Here is a 25,524-nt window from a genome sequence, read left to right as displayed (position 1 = left end):
TAAAGTTTACAAGAGAGTAGAAATATAATATTTATTTATAATTTATATTATATATATATATATATCTATATATCTATATATCTATATATATATATATATATATATCTATATATATATATTGAACCACCCAAAGTCGGAAAAGCTTATTTCAGGAATTAAAGCAATGTACAACTCTATAAATTATTTACTGAAATCACGAGACCTCTTACATGGCCAGACAACAGCAATACACCAAGGGCCTCAGGAATCCTGATTCAGGCGCAAACGAAGCTTAAACCCAAACTGGGATTATGTGAAAGTTAAGGGTTCCTTGAGGGAATGGGCCCGGGGGCTCACCTGGACTGCATTGGCACATGAGCACAGAGGTTGGCAAACTAGTGAAAGCTCAAGCCAAAATGAGCCGAGATTTCACAGCAGGTGATGTGGCCTGGTGGCTACAATTGCCAACCATGTATCATCAGGAGCCGGGATTGAACCCAAGCCCTGGTTCATAGATGAACAGCAGTTCTCAGGCTATGTCAAGGAAGCTTGGTGACATGGTGGAGAAGGCCCTCCTAGCTACAGCATACATCAAATGCCTCAGTCATTGCAGAGCATGGGACTACTTAACAAATCAGCAACGCAATCCAGAAACACATCATTCATAAAACGGTTGACAGGGGAAGAGGCAAACAAGGAAATAACTAAACAGGATGGCCTAAAGCCCCATATTGCTGTTCTGTTATTCTTGTTATGTTGTCATGGGCTCTGGCAGAGAGCTTAACCTTTTGTTGCTAAACCTCAAAAGACCACACAGACCTTTTCATCACTCATTCAGGTGGAAAGGGATTACTTTCCATAATGCCTTTTATAGCGTTTGCATAAAAATGCTGCATATCAAGGTGGTTGCTATTCATATGTAAACAACTGTCAAATACGGGATCTATAGCAGTAGCACATTCTAGGAGCTGTACTCCTTCGATGCACCATGCATCATGTCACCATAATGATACATAGAATTGGGTGGTGGGTGGTGGGTGGGCTCCCGCCCTAAATGTTTTGAAGGGGACTATACAGTTTTCATTGAATTTCAGGTGGCCTAGGATAATGGATGACACTGTTCCCCAAGCTAACCAGGATTTCATCAAATATAACCTGATCCAGCTTTTTCCCCACTCATTTTTATAACAACTTGGCCAAAGCACCATGTCACCTGGTTGCTCAAATGAATATGGTTCAGCCCCCGGGGCTTACCATCTCCAGTTGTTTTGAGCCACACTCTACGTTGACTGAAGTTGACTCACTTCTTGTTTTGGGGCACAGTATTTGTAAGCCAGTTACTCCCTCGCTCCTTGCTCCCACCCAGTGTGCAATGGAATCCTCGCTAACGGTATCAGGTATCATCTTAGCCCCCTCCCTTTGTCCCGCTCCTCACTGAGCAAGACTTCTGTGTACAGCCAATACTGGGCTGCGCTGCCTTAGTATGCTTAGCTGGAATGTTGCAGGGGTTAAAGCTAAGCTGGGGTCCCAGGCCTGGTTGGATCTGGTCCAGCAATTTGACATTGTCCTGCTGCAGGAGACTTGGGCCACTAAGGACGTTTTCTGTGATAATTACATACGCTTTGCCCAACATGCAGTACAAGTATCTTAGGGGCGGGCCAGCACAGGTCTTTTTGCCTGGTTCCAGGTTACCCTGGGATGTTCCATAACTAGCATTGTCTCCAACAGCAGACGTATCCAGGCCTTCTATTTAAAATGGGTTCCCAGAGGTGGGCAATTTGTTGTGAACTTTTATAATGATGACTTTTCTGACAGATTAACATGCGTTTTACAGACTTCTCTTCTTGTACGGATTCTCTCATTCTAGCCGTCTCTGTTTATGGGGGAGTTTCAACTTGTTGGTTGCAGGGGATTTCAACGCAAAGCTGGGGAATACACTGGACCTTATTCAGTCCCAATCCTTTGAAGTGCTTTGCCACTTCCCCCCGTCGAAATGGTGATGCAAGGGGCACCTTACTTTTCCCCATTCTTGCAAGTTATAACCCGTGCAATGCTTTTGACTTTCTTGACTGACATCTTCACAACTCCTAAGTTCACTGGAAGAGGTCAGTGCTCTGTTATTGACTGTGTCTTTATCACCAGAGATATGTCCGCAAGAATTGTTGAAGGAGGTGACATTTACAGCATTCTTAGCAATCATAATGCTCTCCACCTCTCTATCAACCATCCAGTGAAGGCACAAAGGGGCACTTTGGTGAACAACTCTCTTACAAAGGCTAAGGACAATCTGAGCAGGCTAGTAAGGAGGTATGTGGATACTGCCTCAGTTCTAGTTAAACTTGAGGCAGGTAACCAAACCATTCTCTTAAACTGCCTCTCCTTGCAGATTAACAGATATTTGGTAGCTGAATCATTTGTGGCCCTGGGTGAAGCCATAAGCGTGATTCTTACTAAGAGGGTTAAGGGAAACGAGTTGGGCGATGTCTCCTGGTTTGACAAAGACTGTAGGCAGTTGTGCAGGCAATTACACCTTGCCCTGTGGAAAACCCCAAGGGATAGGGAGAAAATCACCAACTGCAGGAAAGAGTATACAGAGGCTTTAAAGTCAAGGAAAGCCAAATCTAGAAATACGCTTTGGGAAAGGCTGGTAGAGGCCTATAACCAAAAAGACAAAAGGTCTTTTTGGAACCCGGTTAACAACTACTACCTGGCAGATGCACCCAAGCAAGCCGTGGACCACTGCTCGGAGAGCAGGTGAACGACTTCCAACATATCTATGCCTTGAAGGGAAACGCATATAATAAGCCATGTCCTGTTCAATCCAATTTCCCTATGGAAATCTCCTTCTCTTTGGAGGAAGTCATCACAGCTATTGAGCATAGCCCAGCCAATAAAGCCCTAGGCCCACATGGGCTCTCAGTGGACTTGTACAAGGCTCTTTAATTACTCTTGTGTGGCCTGGTTTCCAGAGTCTTGGAGGTCTGCTACTACAGTTCCAGTATTCAAAGAAGGGAACAGATGGGATCCGGCTTGATATCGTCCCATTTCTATCCTGGACTCCTCTCTTAAGATTGTGGGACGCATTATACTTGACAGGCTGGAACTCTGGATTAAAGAGAATGTTTTGTCGGAGGTGCAGTTTGGTTCTAGACCCGATATGGCCACTATTAAACAATGTATTCATCCCCACCTTAACATTAGCAAGTACAAACTTCTCAAGAGTAGTGCCATTCATCTAGCATTCATGGATTTGTCTTGCGCATTCGACAGCATTTACAGATCCAAGCCCTGGGACCTTATGGCCAACATGGGTCTCTCTCAAGAACTGCACCAAGATCTCCAGGTTAGAATGAGATTTTGGAACAATGGGGTTCTAATTCCCTGAGCTTACAGCAAGAGGTCTGGCAGGGGTGTGTGTTGGCACTAATTCTTTTTCTACTTTATATCAACAAATTAGAGTCCACTTTAGTAGGTTTAGGCACTGATGTCCTGAGAATTAAGAGCACAATGGTGCTGGACTCCTTTATGCCGATGATGCTGTCTTATTAGCCAGAAAATCCAACGGACTTAAAACCCTAATTCATGGTTTTGTTCACTACAAGGAGGGCCCTACCCTGGAGACTAACAGATCTAAACCTTTCATAATAGTCTGTGGACCTAGGAATGTGAGAACTCGCACAATCCTTATTAAGGCCAACCGTATTGAGAGAGTGCAACTCTTCCCCTACTTAGGCATCACTTTTGAAGAAAATTGGAGTTGGATCTCATGCATGGCCAATAGGTGTTCAACGTTCACACAATCTCAGGTCAATTTTTGAAGTCTCAGCATGCATTGGAAATAAGCCTCTTAAGCGGCTCATTGAGATATACAAGCGCAGATATGTGGCTGTTTTGACTTATAGTGCTGGAATTTGGGGTTGTTCAAATATGGGTAACTTGCAGCTGGAAGAAAATAGGTGCTGTGAAAGCTGCTAGGGGTTCCTCCATGTAGTAGCAACTTCAAGGTACATGAGGGGCTTGGTTTAGACGATGTTGAAGATGGCATTAAACTAGCTCCGCTGTTACTTTGGTGTTCCATCTGGTGTAACACACTGGCCTACCTTTGCAGAGAGGTAATTGAGGACTGTGCTTCATGTGCCATGGGCCCCTTGTTGCCCTGGACACAATATACACAGACCAACTTTTCTAGTCTTCGAAGACCCACCCTTTTTAATGGCCTTACATCTATTAAGAAGGCGGACAAGAAGTGGGTTAGGGAAAACGTCTTGAAATGATCTAGGGCAGGTAAGTTGGCCTTACTCCACCTCAAACTCCCATAGAAAGTACAAGTTGATCCAAACGTGCCCAGGGATCAAACCATACTTAGAGTGAGTTAAGAACCCAGGGGAGCAGTCTCTCCTTACTAGATTCCACCTGGGTTCTATCAGGTCAAAACTGCTTTCACCTTGGTTAGTACGATGTCTCCACCATCCGTTGCTGCCCTTGTGACCAATCGTCTGACCAAACATTACTGCACTTTGTTTATCTGGAGGTAATGCAGAGACCTGTGCTCATCCCAGCACTTAGGATGGCAAAGGTTAAAAAGTGTAGACCCGCCCTGCTCTACCTTCAGTCACTACCATCTCTGGACGTCTGCTTTAGAATGGGCTTATTTCTAAAGTAAGCTGTAAAATTACGCAATTCCCTGTTGTTTTAATCCTGAGTTTTATGCATCTTTTAGCCTTTGTATCTATTTGACCTGAATTATGTGTCTCATTTGTGAATAGTCGTTTTAATATTTTAATTTCATTGTGTTTGTTGGGATATTCTATGGCCACTGTTTGGTCGAAATAAAGATTTTTTTAACGAATGTCACTGCTTTCTTGGGGTTTATCTGCAGAACTCCTTGTTCTAGGGTGTGAATTGTAAACTAAAAGCAAGGTAGTACCCCAGGGTTGTCATTTCTCATTATAAGTCAGCATGACAAACCTGCAGTGCAGTTATTCCTATGACGTTCGTGAAGCTGCATGCGAGGCATTTCTGAAAGTCCTTGGTGATGCCACCCTGGTATGATGGTAAAGATAAAGAAAATATCCCTATGGGTGGAACCCAAACAAGGACGGAGCAAATCTTGGAGGATAGGTGGCTCCCTTGAAGAGCCAGGAGAACTGTCTGACATAAAGGGAGGTCTGAGTCACCGTAAGACAGATTTTACAGGGCCTTCCTGACCCCAGCTTGCTCGGGTGAAGCACAGGAGACAGAGGCACCCAGGCTAGATGACTCCTTGTATTCAGTACCAGAGTGAAGTACAGTGGGACACAACTGCTACCAATTCCAAAGGAGAGGCATAACGGTATAACCTTAGCTGTCCAAGTCTTAAAGTGAAGACACTACCTGAGTCTTGGCCTTCAGCTAGGCACAAGTATGGACTCAATGTATGCTCCAACTTTAGAGGGTAACTTAGAAAACGGATTCTGTCCACCCACCACCTCACTGCTGTCTGCAAACCTAAAAGCAGATGTAGGAGACTCCTGGAAAGGGGGAAGCACTAATGCTTAGTGATAGAGAAATACTAAAGTATCTCAGTGTGTGAGAGGAAATGAGTTAGAGTGGATGGAATAATGAGCGCGTGCATCATGTTTCTCCAACTTGGTGAGATGTAAATAAGAGCTGACTTGGCTAGTCAGGTGGCTGTGATAGCAATTAGAGATGAGATGATTATTCTCCGTTACAATAGAGGCAGCAAAACTATAGTAAATATAATTAAGGCTATGGCACTCTGCCAGATAATTATGTTCCTTGTTTTCAGTGGTATACTGTACTTCTATGTAGGGTTCCAGGGAATCAAGGTGGAAACATCAAGCAATAGATATGATGTCTGTAAAGATTTTAAAGCTCTGCATACACTTTGCCTTTCAGACCGAGATTTGTGCCCGCCTCTGTATAGTCCAGAAACAACCCAGAGATAGTGACCAAAGAGAAAGCTGCTGTAGATATGGGAAAAAGGCTACAGAAAATATCAGTACTAAGGAAACCAGTTAGGTTTTAAAAAAAAAAAAAAAAAAGGCTGATCATTTCGGAGTATCTCGCTGTGTCATTAGCCTATTGCAAATGCATCATCATAAATGTGAATGAAAGCAAATTAAAAATCATAATCGTGAGCATAAGATGGAAAACTTCTTCCATTCAGGGAAAGAATTAGTAAAGTAAGACATTTCATCTACCTGCATTAACGTTCAGATCACAGTGGCATAAAAACATCACGTTGAGAAATCTATGAAGAAAGCAGAGGTGGTAATAGGAGAGCTGCTACACTACAATAACAAACATGGCCTGGTAGGATAGTCCCAAATTGAAGGTAAATTTAAGTCAAAGATGGGAAGCGAAGCTCTGGAGTCTTGCATAATGATAACAAAGGTGATCAAGTAAATACAAAGCAGATTCTAGAATGAGTCCTACATGTGTGCCTGTGATTTTACAGGCAATTGGCAGCTACCTTCCTCTGTAACTTGCAGTCAGAAAGTCGAGCTTGAAGCATGCCTCGAATATCCATATCATCTAAACAAATCTCACTGACATTTGCTAGAAAGAACAAGTCAAAATAAAACCCAGAATCCAAAGTTTTGACAAACAACAAGACGGAGGCAGATGATGCTGGAATTTCGAGGTATCCAGTGACCAAGTCATCTAATCCTTTATAACTAGCAGCAAAGGAAAAAAAGATGGAAAAGACTGCTACACAATGGAGGTACTCCAAATCTGGAGAAATGTGGATCATCTTAGGTTCATCCTAAGCTCAACAATATTCAAGTGTACACCAAATATCTGACCGTACCTGAAAAAATTAAGATCTAAAGAGGACCTCCAAAACATTGCCCTGCAAAGAGCAAACATCCTGCTCCCCGCAAAACAGATGGGGCCAGAGCACACTGAATGCTGAAGCACATGGAAGATCAAAGACAACATCGACATTGTTCTCCAGTTCCTTCCAGAGCACTCGTAAAGCAGAACATGCAGTACTCTGAAATCAACTCATGCAACAAATAGATAATTCTTCTCCTCAATAACCAAATAAATGAATAACCAAAGCAGTAGCAATCTTCATCCCAAAGGCACTGAAGGCAAGGGAAGAGATCTGTAAACTGGAGATACCATCAGAGCAACAGAGAAAGTATTCGGACAAAACAATCAGGTAAGTCGAAGGACAGTTGCAACCATCACATGCCTGGGCACAAGCATACGTTATAGCAGGGAGGAGACCAGCAAAGCCAGAAGCCCAAGGAGTGCAATGTTCTTTTGCCCAACAATCCCCGCCACAATTCGTCCTTTTTTCAAGTATTAATTATTTTTGTCATTTAATAAACAAGTGCCAACAATTCAGCATCGACAAATCATCAGTGCTTTGGTACCAATGACCAGCAGGTGCAAAAGGTTAAGGCACGAGTCAATCAAGTAACTACATTATCAGTGAGGTTTTGGTCACAACATGCATATTTTGGAACGTGGTTCCCCCACTTATTTATCCATTCTATCAACCCCAATGTAAGTGCATGCTCCCTCCTGCCTCATAACACCCACCCCCAAACCATATAATGTCTTGGGCCAGCACTTTCTTTTGGGGGGGCGCTCATTAGGCTTTGCCTGCACATGCGTGCTTGCATGCTGTGGTTGAGAACGCTTTTTTGAGAAAAAGGGGCTTAGAGCCCGCCCCTTGCTTGCCTGAACTTACCATTGGTTGATTCAAATGACACTCATTTATGTGCTTCTGATTGGCCAGCACATCGTTTGATTTCACTTCCTACTCTACCTTGCCATCCATGCAGTTGTGTGGATCCTGGACCAAGTACAGCTTCTGTTCACTGGCTACTGGCCAGTGTCCTTCCACTGGCTACTCACTCTGCAGGTACTCTTTTTTTCCATTTATGACCAACACTTCATACATGTCACGTGCACTTTCAGGCCATCTCTCTCCTCCCAGCTTGTCGCTGCCCTCCTCCCCCATGCTCCTGCAGTGGTAAATTCATGCAACATGTAACAGTACATCCCAATCATTAACCTGAGCCTGCTAGTCTTTGTTGTTGGGTGTCAGTCCCCCTTACCACCACCTACCACACTTTGACGCTTACCCCGCTGTACACAGACCCTCTCCTCCCCCATCCCTGCTATTCCCGTTTTTTGTTCATTTTCTTTCTATCCACTATATAGCACAAACACCCAAAGGTATTGGATCGCTTTACGCAAGCACTAGTTACTTTACACATGGACACAATTAGATACCCTCTTCCAATGGGCAAAGGTAACTACAGGGCAAGGAGCGAGGGGAGACCCGAGGAACATCAAGCAAGCATAATCTGCTCCCAGAGAGCAGAGAACTCGGCTGCCCGTTTGTTGGAAACACTTATTCCAATAAAACGTAAAAGAGGTTGGTCACAAACATGCTATTTTTACTCATTCCAGGCAATCCCTTGCCATGATGCAACATTGCCATTACATTGATCCCTTCTTCCCCCAACAGGTTCCCTCCTACCCATGGGCCTGCTTTTTACATTTTTTTCTACTTTTATATAGCTCCCACCATCTGAAGGTACTGGAGCGCTTCACATGAGCACCAGTTACTTTACACACTGACATATTCAGCCACTCTCTGACCACTGGATGTAAAAATACTGCTGTCCAAGGACGGTCGATTCCGACAGTTAAAATGCCTCAGTTGCAACATCTTACAGTACATCTAAATAATGAACCCTGAGCCTGCTCGCCTTTTTGTAGGGTGCCTGTCCCTCTCAGTACCACCTCCCGCACATGGCTGCTTGCCCTGCTGTACACAGATCCTCCCCCTCTCCCGACCATGCTTGTCCCATTTCTTTTTTATCCGCTATATAGTGCGAACAACACCAGAAGGTGTTGGAGCACTTTACATAAGCACCAGTTACTTTACACAAGGGTGCATTCAGCTGTCCTACGACCACTGGGCAAAGGTTACTACAGGGCAAGGATGGAGAGGAGCCCTGAGGGACATCGAGCAAGCGTAGTCTGCTCTCAGACAGCAGAGCAATCAGCAACCTGTTTGCTGGAAACATGTACGCCACTAAAATGTAAAAGACATCAGTCAAAAACACGCCATTTTTAGTAAAGGCAACCCCTTGCCAGGACGCAACATTGCCATTGCACTGCCACACGCCCCCACCTTTTGACAGCCCATCCTCCCCCTCAACACACACTGCCAAGCCTGCTTTTCACTTTTTTTTTTTTTTACTTTTATATAGTGCAAACACTATCCGACGGGACTGGAGCACTTCACATGAGCACCAGTTACTTTACACAGGGAGACACAGCTGCCCTCCAACCACTGGTTGTAAAGAGACTGCAAGACTTCCTGCCAGGGTGGCTGCTTCCCTGAAAGAAATGCAAATGTGCGCTATGTGTTAATCTGCAAATGTAAAGGATGCTTCGGAGCAGGTACTGGCTTTAATTGACCTAATCACTCGAAGCCTTGTGATGACAAAGATTTATTCTCTTTGAGTGGTGGTGCAAAGAGTTAACAACTGGGTTGTGAAGTGTGCTTTTAATTGTAATTGTATTTATATGGCGCTTACTACACCTGGAGTTGTTAAAGGGACAGTAATGTAAAACAAAATCCATTATGTACACCTCTGGGCATTACTGAAATCTATATTTTGGAACCACCATTTAATCTTAAACATTTTGCCCATTTTGTAGCAGTCTATCTTATACTGTGTGTAATGCAAGTCTAACATATTGAATTGCATATTCACAGAGCTTTCTGCCACAGGCTGTTACCTCGTAGCACTAAAAATACACGTCACTTTTCTCCACTGCACCAACCAAGATTTAATTCTGTGAATGACAGAGCCAGTAGATTTCACGTAGACGCAACCTATTGGCTTTGCCAATATTTGTTCTTAAATGAAAATGTGCTCATAAGTGTTCTTGCTCGGCCCCATAGTGGAATGCTAAAAAAAAAAAAAAAAAAAAAAATTGCAACTTTAGCTGTGTCCCTCTGGACTGACTCGGGAGCTCTACGGCCAGGGTACTGTGCTAAGGGGGCCACCATGAGCTCCAACGCATCGCGAGGGCCTTTGTTATGCCACTGTCACGTGGCTGCTCCTTGAACAGTGCTATGGTCGTTTAGTAGACATTCCGTAGGGGAGTGTCAGATGTACGTAACAGCACGCGGATTCTATTTCTAGTTCCCATTCATTGGCATCTGCTTGTTAAAAGGGTAAGTGTGCAAACTTTACTAGCATTCCTGCGCTTCACTAAAAAAAAAAGCCCAATGGCTTCAACCTGTGCCCACAAGCTGAAAGCGTATATTAAACAGTATCAAAGTAAAGAGAACCTTGGCAAACAACAGCTATTACTTTCAGATGCATGAAGCAGATTATAAACATTCATGCAGGTATTAATATCGCATATTTACCCTTGAATAGCAGCTTTCATCTGCTTTGCTAAACAGGCCCATGTTTCCAGGTGCTCCTTCCATGCCGAGTAATCCAGAACCTCGAAAATGACCCGCAGCCCCAGCTCCTGGTGTTCCAGCATCCCTGGAATTATCACGAAAGGTCAGGCCACTCGCCAAAGAGCCAATCAAGTGAAAGACTTTATTTAATAGTAACATTTCATGCTTGAAAATACAATTAAGTTTGCATGTCATCGAGCAGCTTTAAGCACTCATTCCGGGATGGGAAAATAACGAGAAACAGGTGTTATAGGGGAATGACATGCGGGAACTGAACTTACTGTACCAAGTTCTGCAGGTTTACACTGGCATTTTCTGGATTTCACCCCTCAGCTGCTTGCAGCAAGTGAAATTTCCCGGCGAAACAAAACAGAGCTGCTGTGTTACAGCAAAGTATAATTCTAAAGGGGCTGGTGACTCCCGTTACCGGCCCCGTCTGAACCATCGAGTTACTTTAAATGAAGAGCTATGTGGAAGCCCTTCCATCCTGCCAGGAGGAGTTACAACCTCTCTATTTGGCCGCAGTGTGACCAGTTTAAGTAGTTAAAATGCCCTGTTTTTTTAGCAATCTGAATAACCGTGGGTCGATCAGTCAGGCTGCCATGAAACGTCACCACTACTTAGAGACAAGGGTGCTTCTGTACATGAACCCTGGCTGTACCAACCAAAAGAATGCACTATGAAAATTCTAATTTATTTTTTAAATAATTCTGCCCAGTCTACCTGTAGAAAAAAATGTTTACCTTCGGTAACGATATGTGTGACGAATACATCATTTTGTCGCAAATGAGTCATTTTATCAATTGCCTTCCTTCGTGTCAGATTAGACTGTGAACGTTTTCTCCAACAATGGCTCTCGCACACCGCCAGAGAGCGCAGTGCAATTACCTTCACCACTTCACCCTCCAGGCATACAGCCTGGTTTACATATTGGCGAACAGAGGGTAGACTATCAGGCTGACGTCGCACTGAGGGAATCATCACCCGCCAAGTTTACAAATTACTACCAAGTTCAGGGGCGTAGGAGACCATAAATATCTGGGGGGGACAGGGACAGCCTTGGGGACTTTCAATCAACCCTATACAAATCGCTTGTTGTTTACGAACTGCAGGCTCCGATAAATATACACAATCATATATATTGGAAGTGAAATAGGGAGAAAGGAAGGCATGTTTTCACAGTCTGAAAGTATCTTTTAATGTTATTTACATTTACAAAGTAATTAGCTCAAATGTGAAAATAACATGTTGACTAACCTTGCATCTTCATGCACCAAGCAAATCAAGGTAGGAGGGTAAAGAGGAAGAACATACCCTTTGCACCCCACACCCACCATGCCATTCACCTCATGCCAATTGGAACCGCACTGGAGAGATCAAAAGCGATTAGGTACAATAGTTGTAAACTGTGCTCGGAAACCATAGTTCTAATAACACTTCTACTCCTGTGTGTGATCTTGGGAAGCTCAGCTCCACATCAGTCATAACTAGGAGCATTTCAACTGAAGAAGCTCTTGGAGCTACAGGCTATAAACATGGATTCTCTAATCTCTGTATAAACTGCAGTCACTAATTTCTTTAGAAACGGCTGTTTGTGATGCACCAAGTCACAGCGTGTAAAGAAAAGACATTCACTGATTGTAAAGAAAAGACATCAGAAAATGACTATGATAGGGTTATTACAGTAGAGTTCTGACATTACAATGCCTTCTGGTAGAGCTCGCAGCCAAGGTAAAAGGCAGATCAGGTCACAGAGCATAATTAATACAGCAGTTTAAAGCAAAAAATGGAATGTTGCTTTTCTTTCTTCTGCTCTACTTTAATAGCTTGGAATGACAGAAGCTATGCACTAAGGTTTTAAGTGGTTTGTGGGAAAGTTGGTAGTGTGACCATGTATTATATGGGGTAAAATACCCACTGTGTACATAAGGATATTGCAAGTCACCTTAAAGTTCATACCTTATAAACAAGCATTGGCAAAGCCAATAGGTCTCGCCTATGCAAGTTCTATTGCCTTCACCAATGTGTTTTAGCCATGCTGTACACTAGTGAGACTACTATTCAGCATGGCTCAAAGTTAATGGCATAAAGGAGAATGATGTGTCATCGGATGTGGCGTAGTATCATGGAGTAAGTAGAGTATCCTAGAATGGAGCAGTAAACTTAACTTTAAAGGAACAGGGGTCCCTTGAAAAAAATGCAACACCACTCCCATAAACAATGATATTAAAGTAGTATGCAAATGGAATGTTTTATGCATTTATTCAATCAAAATATAAAAGATCAAATGTAGTGGGAAAACATCAACAGGGGAAATAGAGAAAGACTGGTATTCAAGCATTACACAAGTTATCTGGATGACCCAATGTCGCCAATTACAAGAAAAATTTAAAAAGTAACCTATATAGTACAGTGGTTTGGAGAAGGCTGGCCTGGTTTGTAGTGGGTACCTATGGTACTTACACCTTATACCACGTCCAGTTATCCCTTATTAGTGAAATGTAGGCAGTGTCTAGACGCCAGGCTCTCTAGTGGTGGCTGTAGCCAAGGCTTATCTAGGAGACATGCAAAGCTCATGCAATACCACTGTAGTCACACAATACTCACACACATGCAAGGAAAATACTCAGTGTTACAAAAATAAAGGTACTTTATTTTAGTGACACATATGCCAAAAATACCATAGAGACTATACTCCCTTAGGAGGTAAGTAATACACCAATTATATACACTAGTATGCAGCAATAGCAATAAAAACAGTTAGAAAACAGTGCAATTAGTGAAAATCACAATGGTTAGAAATGGGCCTAGGGGAAACACAAACTATGTACTAAGAAAGTGGAATGCGAATGTCAGTTTCCCACCTAGGCAAGTGTGGTGTGTAGAGGGGCGCTGGGAGTATTAGAAAACACCAAAGGTAAGTAACAGAACCCACCTCAGAGCCCAGGAAAGCAGGAGTAAATCACAGTAACTTTCCTAGAACACACAAGAACACGAGAAAGAAGAAAATGCAAGAACCAGAAGATACTTCAAGACACAAAGGGTGGATTCCTGGACCTAAAGACCTGTGGAAGAATGGGACTAAGTCCAAGAAGCACAGAAGAGTCCAGGGAGGACAGGAGCCCCCGCTAACCCGAATCAAGGTGCAAAAGAAGAACCACTGGTGAAGAACAACAGTCAGTACTGCACCCAAGAAGATGGATGCGGGTTCGTGGTTGGTGCAGATGATGTCCCACGCCAGATCGATGATTGCAGTCTGGTTTGCATCGCTGGATTCCACCAACAAGCCTTGGCACAGGCAAAGCTCATGGTTAGCGGAAAATGGCACTGCCCAGGACCAGGAGGGACCTGGTGGACTCTACCCAGGAGGAGGAGTCAGAAGGGGCTCTCAGCAATTCAGAGAGCCCACAGAATACCAGCCAGCGCACACAGGAGTCCCCCAGCACGGGGACAAAGGATTTGCAAAAGGAGGCCCACGCAGCACAAAAACAAAGGATTCCACGCCGCCAGAGAACCACTCAGGAAGCTGTGCATCTCAGGAAGGAGTGCTGGGGGCCGGAGCTACATTGTGCACAAAGAATTTCATAGAAGGATGCCACACGCCTTGGCAACTGAAAAACACGTGGTGCATGGGGTACTGTCTTGCGTGAGAAGGCAAGCTCTTACCTCCACCAAAGTTGGACAGTAGGACGTCAGGACCATCAGGAACACTGCAGTCTACCACCCGTGATGCAGGATCCATGCAACTCGTCAGGAGAGGGGACCTATGCAGATGGTCATCGTTGCAGAGAGGTGCCTGCTGAAGCAGGGGAGTGACTCCTTCACTCCAAGGGAGATTCGTTCAGTCTTCTGGTGCAGACTGAAGACAGGCTGTCCTCGGAGGATGCACGACTGGGAAACAGCTGCAGTTGCTGGCAGGAGCTGAAGTTACAATATTGCAGAAGTCGTCTTTGCTTCGTTGTTGCAGTTTGTGGAGTTCCTGGAGGGTCCAGATGCAGTTTCTTCGGTGAGAAGGTTAAGTAAAGGATGCAGAGGATTCCTGCTGGAGTCTTTCAATCTGAATCTGAATCTGAAGAACCTCCCAAAGGAGAGACCCTAAATAGCCCTGAAAGGGGGATTGGTCAGCTAAATAGGTAAGCACCTATCAGGGGACGGCTCTGACATCACCTGCTGGCACTGGCCACTCAGATGCTCCCAGAGTTTGCTGCCAACTTGGAATCCAAGATGGCAAAACCCAGGGACCCTCTGGAGGAGCTCTGAGCACCACACCTGGGGTGGTGATGGACAGGGGAGTGGTCACTCCTCTTTCCTTTGTCCAGTTTCTTGCCAGAGCAGGGACTGGGGGTATCTGAACCGGTGTAGACTGGATTATGTAAGGAGGGCACCAAGTGTGCCCTTCAAAGCATTTCCAGTGGCCTGGGGAAGGAAGCTACCCCTTCCAAACCTATTTCCAAAGGGAGAGGGTGTAACATCCCTCCCACAAAGGAAATCCTTTTTTCTGCCTTCCTGGGCTTGAGCTTCTCAAGCAACAGGAGGGCAGAAACCTGTCTGAGAGGTGGCAGCAGCTGGGGCTGCCTGGAAAACCTCAGAAGGCTGGAACGGCAATACTGGGGGTCCTCTAAGGAGCCCCCAGAGTGCATGAAATCATACAACCAATACTTGCAAAAGCCTTGGGGTATGATTCCAACATGTTTGATACCAAACGAACGAGTTACTTACCTTCGGTAACGACTTTTCTGGTGGATACATTAGCTACCTGTGGATTCCTCACCTGATGAATACTCCCATGGCGCCAGCATTTGACGGAAATCTTCTTACTAGTCTCTGCACGTCGACGAGGACGTCACTTTAGCCCACGCGACGCCGTCTGACGTCATACAGGCAATAAGAAGTCCTCGCCGACGTGCCGATGACAGTACCAACATTTTTTACGTGCATGAGAATAATAATAATAACCCAATGCAATGAAAGAGCAAAGCAACATCTCTTAATATTGTAAATCACACAACATTGCAATAAAATAGCTATAGATTTAATATAACTTTTTTTTTTTTTTTTTTTTTTTTTTTTTTAACAAATAAATATATTTATACATACGAACCATGTATATACCCAATATATATATAGATTTATATATAAATATACACATATATACAAATATCATACATGCAAAATGTATTGCAACTTTGAATACCAAAAGGAGCACACTCAAGGATTGCTTGGAGAGACCAAAAAGGCAACGGGGAGGCGGGTGGGACCGTGAGGAATCCACAGGTAGCTAATGTATCCACCAGAAAAGTCGTTACCGAAGGTAAGTAACTCGTTCTTCTGATGGATACAACTACCTGTGGATTCCTCACCTGATGAATAGAGTCCCAAAGCAGTACCACGCCCGGCGGTGGGTGCCTAAATGGTCAAACCAAGAAATCCTGCAGCACTGACCGTGCAAAATGACCGTCCCTTCTGACCTCAGAGTCCAAACAGTAATGTTTCACAAAAGTGTGAAGGGACGACCAAGTTGCGGCCTTGCAGATGTCAACCACAGGAACACCCCTGGCCAAGGCCGAAGAGGCCGACTTAGCTCTGGTGGAGTGAGCTCTAATGCCCTCAGGCGGATCCTTCTTTGCCAAAGAGTAACAGATTTTAATGCAAAGAACAACCCACCTGGAGAGTGTTCTCTTGTGGACTGCCTTTCCTCTCCTCTTGCCCACGTATCCGACAAACAGCTGATCCTCCAGCCTGATATCCTTCATTCTGTCGATATAGAAGCTCAACGCCCTTTTTGGGTCCAGGCGATGTAGTCTTTCTTCCTCCTTTGAAGGATGAGGCGGAGGATAAAACGTGGACAAAGTGATTGTCTGAGCCAAATGGAAGGGTGAAACAACCTTCGGAAGGAAAGCAGCCTTGGTCCTCAACACCACCTTATCCCCATAAAACGTTATATAAGGGGGTTTAACCGATAAGGCCTGCAACTCACTCACTCTCCTTGCAGATGTTATAGCTACCAGGAATACTGTTTTAATAACCAAATACCTTAAGGGGCAAGAATGCATAGGCTCAAAAGGGGACCCCATAAGGAAAGTCAGGACCAAGGACAAATCCCATTGAGGCATAACGAATGGTTTTGGAGGATATTGATTCAGAAGACCTTTCAAGAATCTGAGAACAATAGGGGATTTAAATAACGATGGTTGGTCTGGAAGACAAATGAAGGCTGACAAGGCCGACAAATAACCCTTAATGGTAGCTACTGCACAACCTTTCTGCGCTAGAGACAGTGCAAAAGACAAAACATGTGACAGATGAGCATGTAAGGGATCAATCTGTCTCTCTCCACACCACATAACAAATTTAGACCACCTATTAGCGTAGATAGATTTAGTGGAGTGTCGCCTGGCCGCTAAGATAACATCCACTACATCAGGCGGGAGAGAGAAGGAACTCAGGTTGCCCCGTTCAATCTCCAAGCATGTAGGTGCAGACTCTGGAGGTTGGGGTGTAAAACCTGCCCCTGCGACTGCGAGAGGAGGTCTGCCCTGAGAGGGAGACGGAGCGGAGGGCACAGTGAGAGTTGGAGAAGGTCGGAGTACCATACCCTCCTTGGCCAATCCGGAGCTATTAAGATGACTTGGGCCCGGTCTTGGCGAATTTTCCTCAACACTCGAGGAATCAAGGGTATGGGGGGAAACGCGTAAAGCAACTGGTCGCACCAGGTTATCTGAAACGCGTCTCCCAACGCTCCCTGCATCGGATACTGGAGGCTGCAGAATAACGGGCAATGCGCGTTCTCCCGAGTGGCAAACAGATCTATCCGAGGAAACCCCCACATCTGGAAGATTAAACAGACTTGATCTGGATGGAGACGCCACTCGTGGTCTGCCGAGAATTGGCGACTGAGACTGTCCGCACGTACATTCAAGACCCCGGCCAGATGATTTGCCACCAAGCAAATCTGATGGTCCTTTGCCCAGGACCATAGCCGAAGAGCTTCTCTGCAGAGAAGGTACGACCCTACTCCTCCCTGTTTGTTTATGTACCACATCGTGGTAGTATTGTCCGTCAGGACCTGTACCGACTGACCACGAAGGGATGGGAGGAAGGCCTTGAGAGCCAAACGTACAGCCCGTAACTCCAACAGATTGATATGAAACACCTGTTCCTCTGGAGACCAAAGCCCTTTGATCTCCAGATCCCCCAGATGAGCTCCCCATCCTAGGGTGGAGGCATCCGTTATTACCGTGGCCACTGGTGGCGACTGCGCGAACGGCTTCCCCTGTGAAAGATTGTTGCCCGCAATCCACCACTTCAATTCCACAGCAGCATCTCTGGAGATCTTGACAGTACCTTCTAAATCTCCCTTGTGTTGAGACCACTGCCTTCGGAGGCACCACTGAAGAGCCCTCATGTGCCAGCGAGCATGCGTGACCAACAGAATGCAGGAGGCGAACAGACCGAGCAGACGAAGGACCTTGAGGACTGGAACTACCGCTCCATTTCGAAACATTGGAACCAATTCCTGAATATCTTGAATCCGCTGAGGCGGAGGAAAGGCTCGACTCAATGTTGTATCCAGTACTGCCCCTATGAACAGGAGGCGCTGAGAGGGCTCCAGGTGAGATTTGGGCACGTTCACCGAAAAGCCCAGGTCGAACAACAACTGGGTTGTTGACTGCAGATGATGCGACACAAGCTCCGGGGACTTGGCTTTGATCAACCAGTCGTCCAAGTAAGGGAATACTGCTATCCCCCTCCTTCTGAGCTCCGCCGCAACCACTGACATCACCTTTGTGAAGACTCGAGGTGCTGAAGTAAGACCAAACGGGAGGACCGCAAACTGATAATGCTGCGACCCTACCACAAACCGGAGATACTTCCTGTGCGACTTGAGTATCGGGATATGAAAGTAAGCATCCTGCAAGTCGACAGACACCATCCAATCTTCCTTGTTCAACGCCAAAAGCACCTGTGCTAGGGTCAGCATCTTGAACTTTTCCTGTTTGAGGAACCAATTCAAGATCCTCAGATCCAGGATTGGTCTCAACTGACCATCCTTTTTGGGAATCAGGAAGTATCTTGAGTAACAACCTCGACCCTTTTCCTGCTCTGGGACCAACTCTACCGCGCCCTTTGAAAGGAGGACTTGAACCTCCTGTTCTAGCAACAGGAGGTGTTCTTCTGAACAATAAGATGGGCGGGGCGGGATGAGGGGCGGGAACTCCCGAAAGGGAAGGGCGTAGCCTTTTCCCACAATGCCGAGAACCCAAGTGTCCGTTGTGATAGACTTCCACTTGTGGAGAAAACGCTGTAATCTTCCCCCTACAGGAGAGGAGTGAGTGGGAGACGGTGGAAGCCTAAGGCTGCTTCCCCTGCTGCACCCCTCCAGAGGACGAGGAAGAGGCAGAGTGCTGTTGAGAGGCTCCTCTGGTACGGACCCCACCCCTCCCCCTCCCTCTAAATGACCTATAGGGGAGGGAAGAGGCGGGTTGCTGGAACCTCCCCCGAAAGGAAGAGGAATAAGAGCCACGCCCAAATCCCCGAAACCTCCTGAAAACTCTAGAAGAGGCAGAGGAAGAAGGAGCTTGCAGTCCTAACGATTTGGCTGTGGCTCTGCTCTCCTTAAATCGTTCCAAGGCTGAATCTGCCTTGGCTCCAAACAGTCTGTCCCCATCAAACGGGAGGTCCAGCAGGGTCGACTGCACATCCGCAGAGAACCCTGAGTTTCGGAGCCAGGCCTGTCTTCTTGCCACCACAGCCGTGCCCATCGCCCTGGCCACCGAGTCGGTCGTGTCCAGCCCAGACTGGATAATCTGGGTCGCGGCAGCCTGGGCGTCCGAGACCACATCCAAAAGACCCTGGGGAAGCTCCGTGAAAGAAGACGAAATATCATCCATCAGCGCATGGATGTACCTCCCCAGAATGCACGTGGCGTTGGTGGCCTTCAACGCCAAACTGCATGACGAAAATATTTTCTTGGACTGCGCATCCAGTTTCTTGGAGTCTCTGTCTCCAGGCACCGTCGGGAAGGAACCAGGCGCTGACTTTGAGGAACAGGAGGCTTGCACCACCAAGCTCTCCGGCGTAGGGTGTCTAGAGAGAAAGCCAGGGTCAGATGGTGCAGCTCGATACCTCCTGGCCACAGCCCTATGAACGGCCGAGGAAGACACCGGCTTCTTCCACACCTCCAACACCGGATCCAGCAAAGCCTCATTAAATGGCAAGAGAGGCTCAGCTGCAGCAGAGGCCGGATGCAATACCTCTGTCAGCAAATTCTGCTTTGCCTCTGCCACCGGCAAAGGCAGGTCCAAAAAGCTCGCTGCCTTCCTCACCACAGCATGAAAGGAAGCAGCCTCCTCCGTATATTCCCCTGGAGATGAAAGGTCCCACTCAGGGGAAGTGTCCAGCCCACTGGCTGTATCCAGACCATGCAGTCCGTCTCCAGAGTCCTCAATCTCTCCCTCCTCTAGGACTCGCTGGTACTCTTGCTCTTCTAAAAGACGGAGAGCACGCCTCCTCGAATGAAGTCTCTCCTCGATACGCGGAGTCGACATGGCCTCCGCCGACGTCGAAGAACGGCGCCGATCTCCAGAAGCATCTGACGCCGCGTCCGGCGCCACAGGCAGCTTCGGCGCCGAGGCAGGAGCCGATGGACCAACCGGAGTCACAGGGCAAAATCCTGACTTCGACGGAGGGGCAACCTCCGGGGCCGAAACATCCGAAGCCACCGGAGCGGCCACCGACGCCGGCACCGGCGCCGAGCCCACATTCCCAAAAGGGAGAAAGGGCATAAAGGGTGCCGGCCGAAGAGGCGCAGGATCACCCAACGAAAAGGCCAAGGGCCCCGAAGGACCAGCCGGAGCAGCTCCTGGAGCCATCTGCTGAAAGATGGTATACATCGCATTAAGAAACGCGGTACTATCGGCTCCAGGAGTGGGAAAAGCCGGATACTGGGGTGCCTGGATCGAGGGCGACCCCGACGCCGGCCTCGACGTCTGCGACGCCGGAGAAAACACAAGAGGCTGCACCACCTCAATCACTGACGCCTGACCAGGTGAAGTCGGTGACGCCGGAGAGGGCAACGGCGTCGATGGATGCGGCGTGACCGTGGGGCTGACCTCCCAAGTCCTCCGACGCCGAGCCGAAGGTGACCTCGAACGAGACTCCTTGCTGGAGTGGCGTCGTGAGTCTCTACGGCGCCGGGAGTCTCGATGACGCCGGTGAGACCTTGGCGAAGAAGACTTCTTATGATGTTTCTCCTTCTTCTTTGACTTTGCCATGAATAACTTGGCCTCGCGCTCTTTGAGGGCCTTCGGATTCATGTGTTGACATGAATCGCAAGTCGAGACGTCGTGGTCGGAGCTCAAACACCATAGACAGTCGGAGTGAGGATCTGTAACTGACATCTTGCCCCCACACTCTCGACAGGGCTTGAAACCCGACTTCCTCTGAGACATTGTTACCGCAGAGAAGACTACGCAGCAGACAATACACTGTAACCACGAAGGTAACAGTAACTCCCTCGAAGATAACCGTTTCGAATGCACGGAAAAAAGGGAACTGTCATCGGCACGTCGGCGAGGACTTCTTATTGCCTGTATGACGTCAGACGGCGTCGCGTGGGCTAAAGTGACGTCCTCGTCGACGTGCAGAGACTAGTAAGAAGATTTCCGTCAAATGCTGGCCCCATGGGAGTATTCATCAGGTGAGGAATCCACAGGTAGTTGTATCCATCAGAAATACCTATGTTCGGAGTTACCATTATGTAGCTGGGAATAGGGAGTGACCTATTTCCAGTACACTTGTAAAATGGCATCCCCGCACTCCTGAAGTCTGGGAAAATGGTCCTGAAGGTTGTGGGGGCACCTCTGCTAGTGCAGGGGTGCCCTCGCACACAGGTACTCTGCACCCTGCCCTCAGGGCTGGAGGGCCTGCTATAGGGGTGACTTATAAGTGACCTGGTGCAGTTTAACTGGCAGTGAAAGGGTGCAGGCACCTTTTCACGCAGGCTGCAATGGCAGTCCTGCAGAAGCCTTTGCATGGGCTCCCTATGGGTGGCAAAATAAATGCTGCAGCCTATAGGGATCTCCTGGAACCCCAATGCTCTGGGTACCCAAGTACCATATAATAGGGACTTATGAGGGGACACCAGTATGCCAATCTTGGGTGAAATACTGGGTTACCAGTATGCAACAACCATAATTTAAGGGAGAGAGCATAACTACTGGGGTCTTGATTAGCAGGATCCCAGTAGACCCACTCAAACACACTGGAAAACAGACCAAATGTGGGGGTAACCAAGCTAGAAAGAGGCTACTTTCCTACAAGGTTAGCATCCACAATAATGATTTACAAGCTTTTATACACCCACTATTACATGAATGACTCAAATAGTGAATCAAGAAGTCATTAGCTCATAGTACCTATGCTTATGCCAACTTATGTACAATATCACAAATTCAGGTCAAGGTACTTTGGCCGACGATATTTCGATCCCCTAGACAAGTATCAGGATCATCCTAAGCCTTCGCTAAGCTTGAGTTAAAGGGGGTTACAGAGTGCTTGTAACCAAAACGGCGAAGATAAATCTGACTCACGTCTCATATGAGTGAGAAGGCAATCAATGGAGATCTGAATCTCTAATCAAGCGCCAATGCCATAAAGTAGTAGTAGAGTGGAGTAGTGTCACAGTGTAATAGAGTGGAGTGGCAGAGTGGCGTAGAGTGGAAAGGCATAAATAAGAGTGAACTGGAGTAGAGTGAAGTAAAGTAACGTGAACTTGCATAGAGAAAGTTGGGTAGAGTGCTGTTGAGCATAGTACATTGTTGTATAGTGGAGTGGCATAGAGGGTTGTGCAGTGGTGTTGAGTAGAGTATCATAGATTGAAGTGGCATAGAGTGGTGTGGAGTGGTATAGAGTGGAGTAAAGTGGAATGGAGTGGCGTATAGGGAGTTGTGTAGGGAGTTACAGAGTGGAGAAAGTGTTAGAGTTTAATGGAATAGAGTGTCAGAGTCTAGTATCGTGGAGTATAATGGCAGAGTGAAGTGTCAGAGTGGAGTTGGGTGGTCTAGAGTGAAGTGGCAGAGTACAGTGGTGCAAAGTAGATTGGTGTAGAGTGTGGTGGTAAAGAGTGCGTTGGTTTTGAGTAAAGTGGTGTAGAGTGCATTGACGAAGACTGCACTGGTTTAGCGTAAAGTGCAGTAGCGTAGAGTGGTGAAGAGTAGATGGGAGCAGAGTGGAGTGGCACAGCATAGATTGCAGTGGTTCAGAGTGATGTGTCGTAGAGTGATGCGGTGCATGGTAGAGTGGAGTGGTGCAAGGTAGAGTAGACTGGTGTAGAGTGCAGTGGTGGAGTGCAGTGATGCAGAGTAGAGTGGCATAGAGTGTAGTGGCATATAGTACATTGGTGTAGAGTGCAGTAGAGTGGCATATAGTTGAGCGGTGCAGAGTAGAGTGCCGTGGTGCAGAGTAGAGAGGAGTATAGTTCAGTGGCAGAGTGCAGTGTTGCAGAGCAGTGTGTCATAAAGGGCACTGGTGTAGAGTAGAGTGGCATAGAATGCATTGGTGTAGAGTGCAGTGATGTAGAGTGATGCAGAGTAGAGAAGAGTGGCTTAGAGTACAGTGGTGCAGAGTAGAATAGAGCTGCATAGAGTGCCGTGGCATAGAGTAGATTGCTGCAGAGTACAGTATAGTGGTGAAGAGTAGATTGTTGCAGAGTGGAGCATAGTGATGTAGAGTGCAGTAGCATAGATCGGTGCAGAGCAGATTGGAGTGGTGCAGGGTACATTGGAGTGGTGCAGGGTAGATTAGGCTGGCATAGCATAGAGTGGAGTTGCGTAGATTGCAGTGGCATAGAGGAGATGATTTCAAAGTAGAGTGAAGTGCCTACATTGGAGTGGTGTAGAGTAGATTAGAGTGCTGTGGTGCAGAAAAGAGTGCAGTGGGACAGAGTACAGTGGCATTGAATGCAGTGGTGTAGAGTGGTGTGGAGTTCAGTGGCAGAGTGCAATGTTGCAGACTAGAGGGTCGCAGAGTACAGTGGTGTATTGTAGAGTGGCATAGAGTGCAGTCGCCTAGAGTGCTGTGGCGCAGAGTACAGTGGCATTGAAAGCAGTGGAATAGAGTGTTATGGAGCAGAGTAGATTGGCATAGAGTGCAGTGGCATAGAGTGCATTGGTTTTGAGTAAAGTGGTGAAGAGTACACTGGCAGAGTGCAGGGGTGTAGTGTACAATGGTTAGAGCAGAATAGCATAGATTGCAGTGGCATAGTGTAGAGTGCTGCAGAGTAGAGTGATGTAGAGTGGAGTGGTACAGCATAGATTGCAGTGGCGTAGTGTAGAGTGCTGCAGAGGAGAGTGGTGTAGAGTAGAGTGGTACAGCATAGATTGCAGTGGCGTAGAGTAGCACAGAGTGGAGAAAAGTGGTGTAGGGTGCAGTGGCATAGGGTAGATTGTTTCAGAGTACAGTAAAGAAAACATAGAGAAAAGATAATATACTTCAATATGCTGAAGTATGTAATGATAACAACAACATAAATAATAATGCTAGGCATAACGGCCCAAAATAAAATATGGCTTCTCCCTGTTAGCCAAGCCCTTCATTACCTAGATAACAAAACATTAAACATAAATCTTAGAAAAATATACCCTTCTAATAGCTAAATTGTTTTGTGAAAAGGTAAAATCTGGGCTCAATCTCGACTTCACTGTTTCACCAACTGGTGTGATCTTAGTCAAATACAAATATTGTGTTTCACAGAGTCTCCTTTCTAGCCTGCAGGCACCAGGCTGAGTGGGACTCTGTTTCCTCTTTAGATCTTCCTCATTGTCCTGCAGCTCCTCTTAAAGGCCTCCTGCAGTGCTCCTCTTCAAGGCGGCAGCAGGTGATGCAGATAGTAATCATCCAAAACTCTTCTCCTCCTCGTGCCCTTTGTTCTTATGAGCACCCTTAATGCCCACAGCTGTAAACAGGACAAACAAAAGGGCAGAGGGCGCAGGGGGCCTCCTGACTCACCTTCATACTGTTACCATCAGATTGGAGGATGGTCGGTACAGGGCTGTTATAAGTAGCGCTTTTGTGCGCTAATGGCCCTCTGAATAATATATGTAAAAGGGGAAATTATTTTGTCCCCTTATCCCCCCCACCTTCGTCCCCCGTGACCCCAACCTTCAAAATCTGGGGGGGATACATCCCCAGCGTCCCCCACACTTCCTACGCCCATGACCAAGTTCACTGTAATTTCTGTAGCATTGGCAGGAACCGCCGTAATCAACATTTCGGAGCTGTCCGTCAAACGTATTATTTAATAAAAAAAATCAAAAAAAAAAATCAATAAGAAAATCCCAAAGCAGGGCTTTCTTTAAAAATAAATAAATAATAATGCGCCCCTTGCCCAAGGAGAGGGGGCATTAGACAGTTTGCACTGCCCCTCACTGCTAGGTTTTCCTGACAGTGAAAACTGGCCTGTATGTCCTAGGTCAACCTGGAATGGCATTACTCCATCAGGCTATCAGAAGGATGTAAGCATGACGGAGATGGAGCAGTCTCCGTGGTTACACCAAAGGTCCTCTCAATTAAACCGGATTGGCAGACCACTATGTTGGCGGTAAGGATACTCAGACACCATTCTGGGAGTGAGCTTACCCTAACATATATATCAGCCCCACAGCAACACCGAGAACATTCAGCACCAACCAGCGTGCTGGTGTGAGATACTGGACATTTTCCTTGCCTCAGTGGTGCATGCAGAGAGTAACCAAGAAAGTAACGACGGCAACCAAGACAGCACATGATATGTTCGTATTTGTCTCATCACTAATCATCATGGGAGGAATGGGAGCAGTGAAGAATCAACGGAAGGATTATATACGCGGTAGAAGGACTCGGAGGTGAGGATTATCCCACCCATTTATTCTGAATAACTCTCCCAATCTTAAATGCGAAATGTGTTCAAGCACTGAGATATTTATATTGTAACAGTTATTGATATGCATGTAATCATAATTTGGACATGATGCATTGTCTTCCTTAATAAGAAAGTCATTGTTATCGTTATAATTTACAGTAAGTTGACTCAGTCTGCTTGCAGGACT

General features: G+C 46.4%; 1 protein-coding gene across 2 annotated transcripts in view; it reads right to left on the bottom strand.

The window, feature by feature from the left end:
• Positions 1-25,524, bottom strand: part of TAF1A (TATA-box binding protein associated factor, RNA polymerase I subunit A) — a 286,512-nt gene that overhangs the window by 35,827 nt on the left and 225,161 nt on the right. For both annotated transcript variants that reach the window (XM_069233853.1, XM_069233854.1), the window contains exon 9: positions 10,400-10,523. In XM_069233853.1, the coding sequence (XP_069089954.1) occupies positions 10,400-10,523 (124 nt within the window). The remainder of the gene's footprint in view (positions 1-10,399; positions 10,524-25,524) is intronic.

The sequence above is a fragment of the Pleurodeles waltl genome, chromosome 5 (assembly GCF_031143425.1).
Source record: "Pleurodeles waltl isolate 20211129_DDA chromosome 5, aPleWal1.hap1.20221129, whole genome shotgun sequence".
In the NCBI taxonomy this organism is placed as follows: Eukaryota; Metazoa; Chordata; class Amphibia; order Caudata; family Salamandridae; genus Pleurodeles; species Pleurodeles waltl.
Note: the sequence above shows the minus strand (reverse complement) of the source record. Positions and strands in the feature narration are given on the sequence as shown.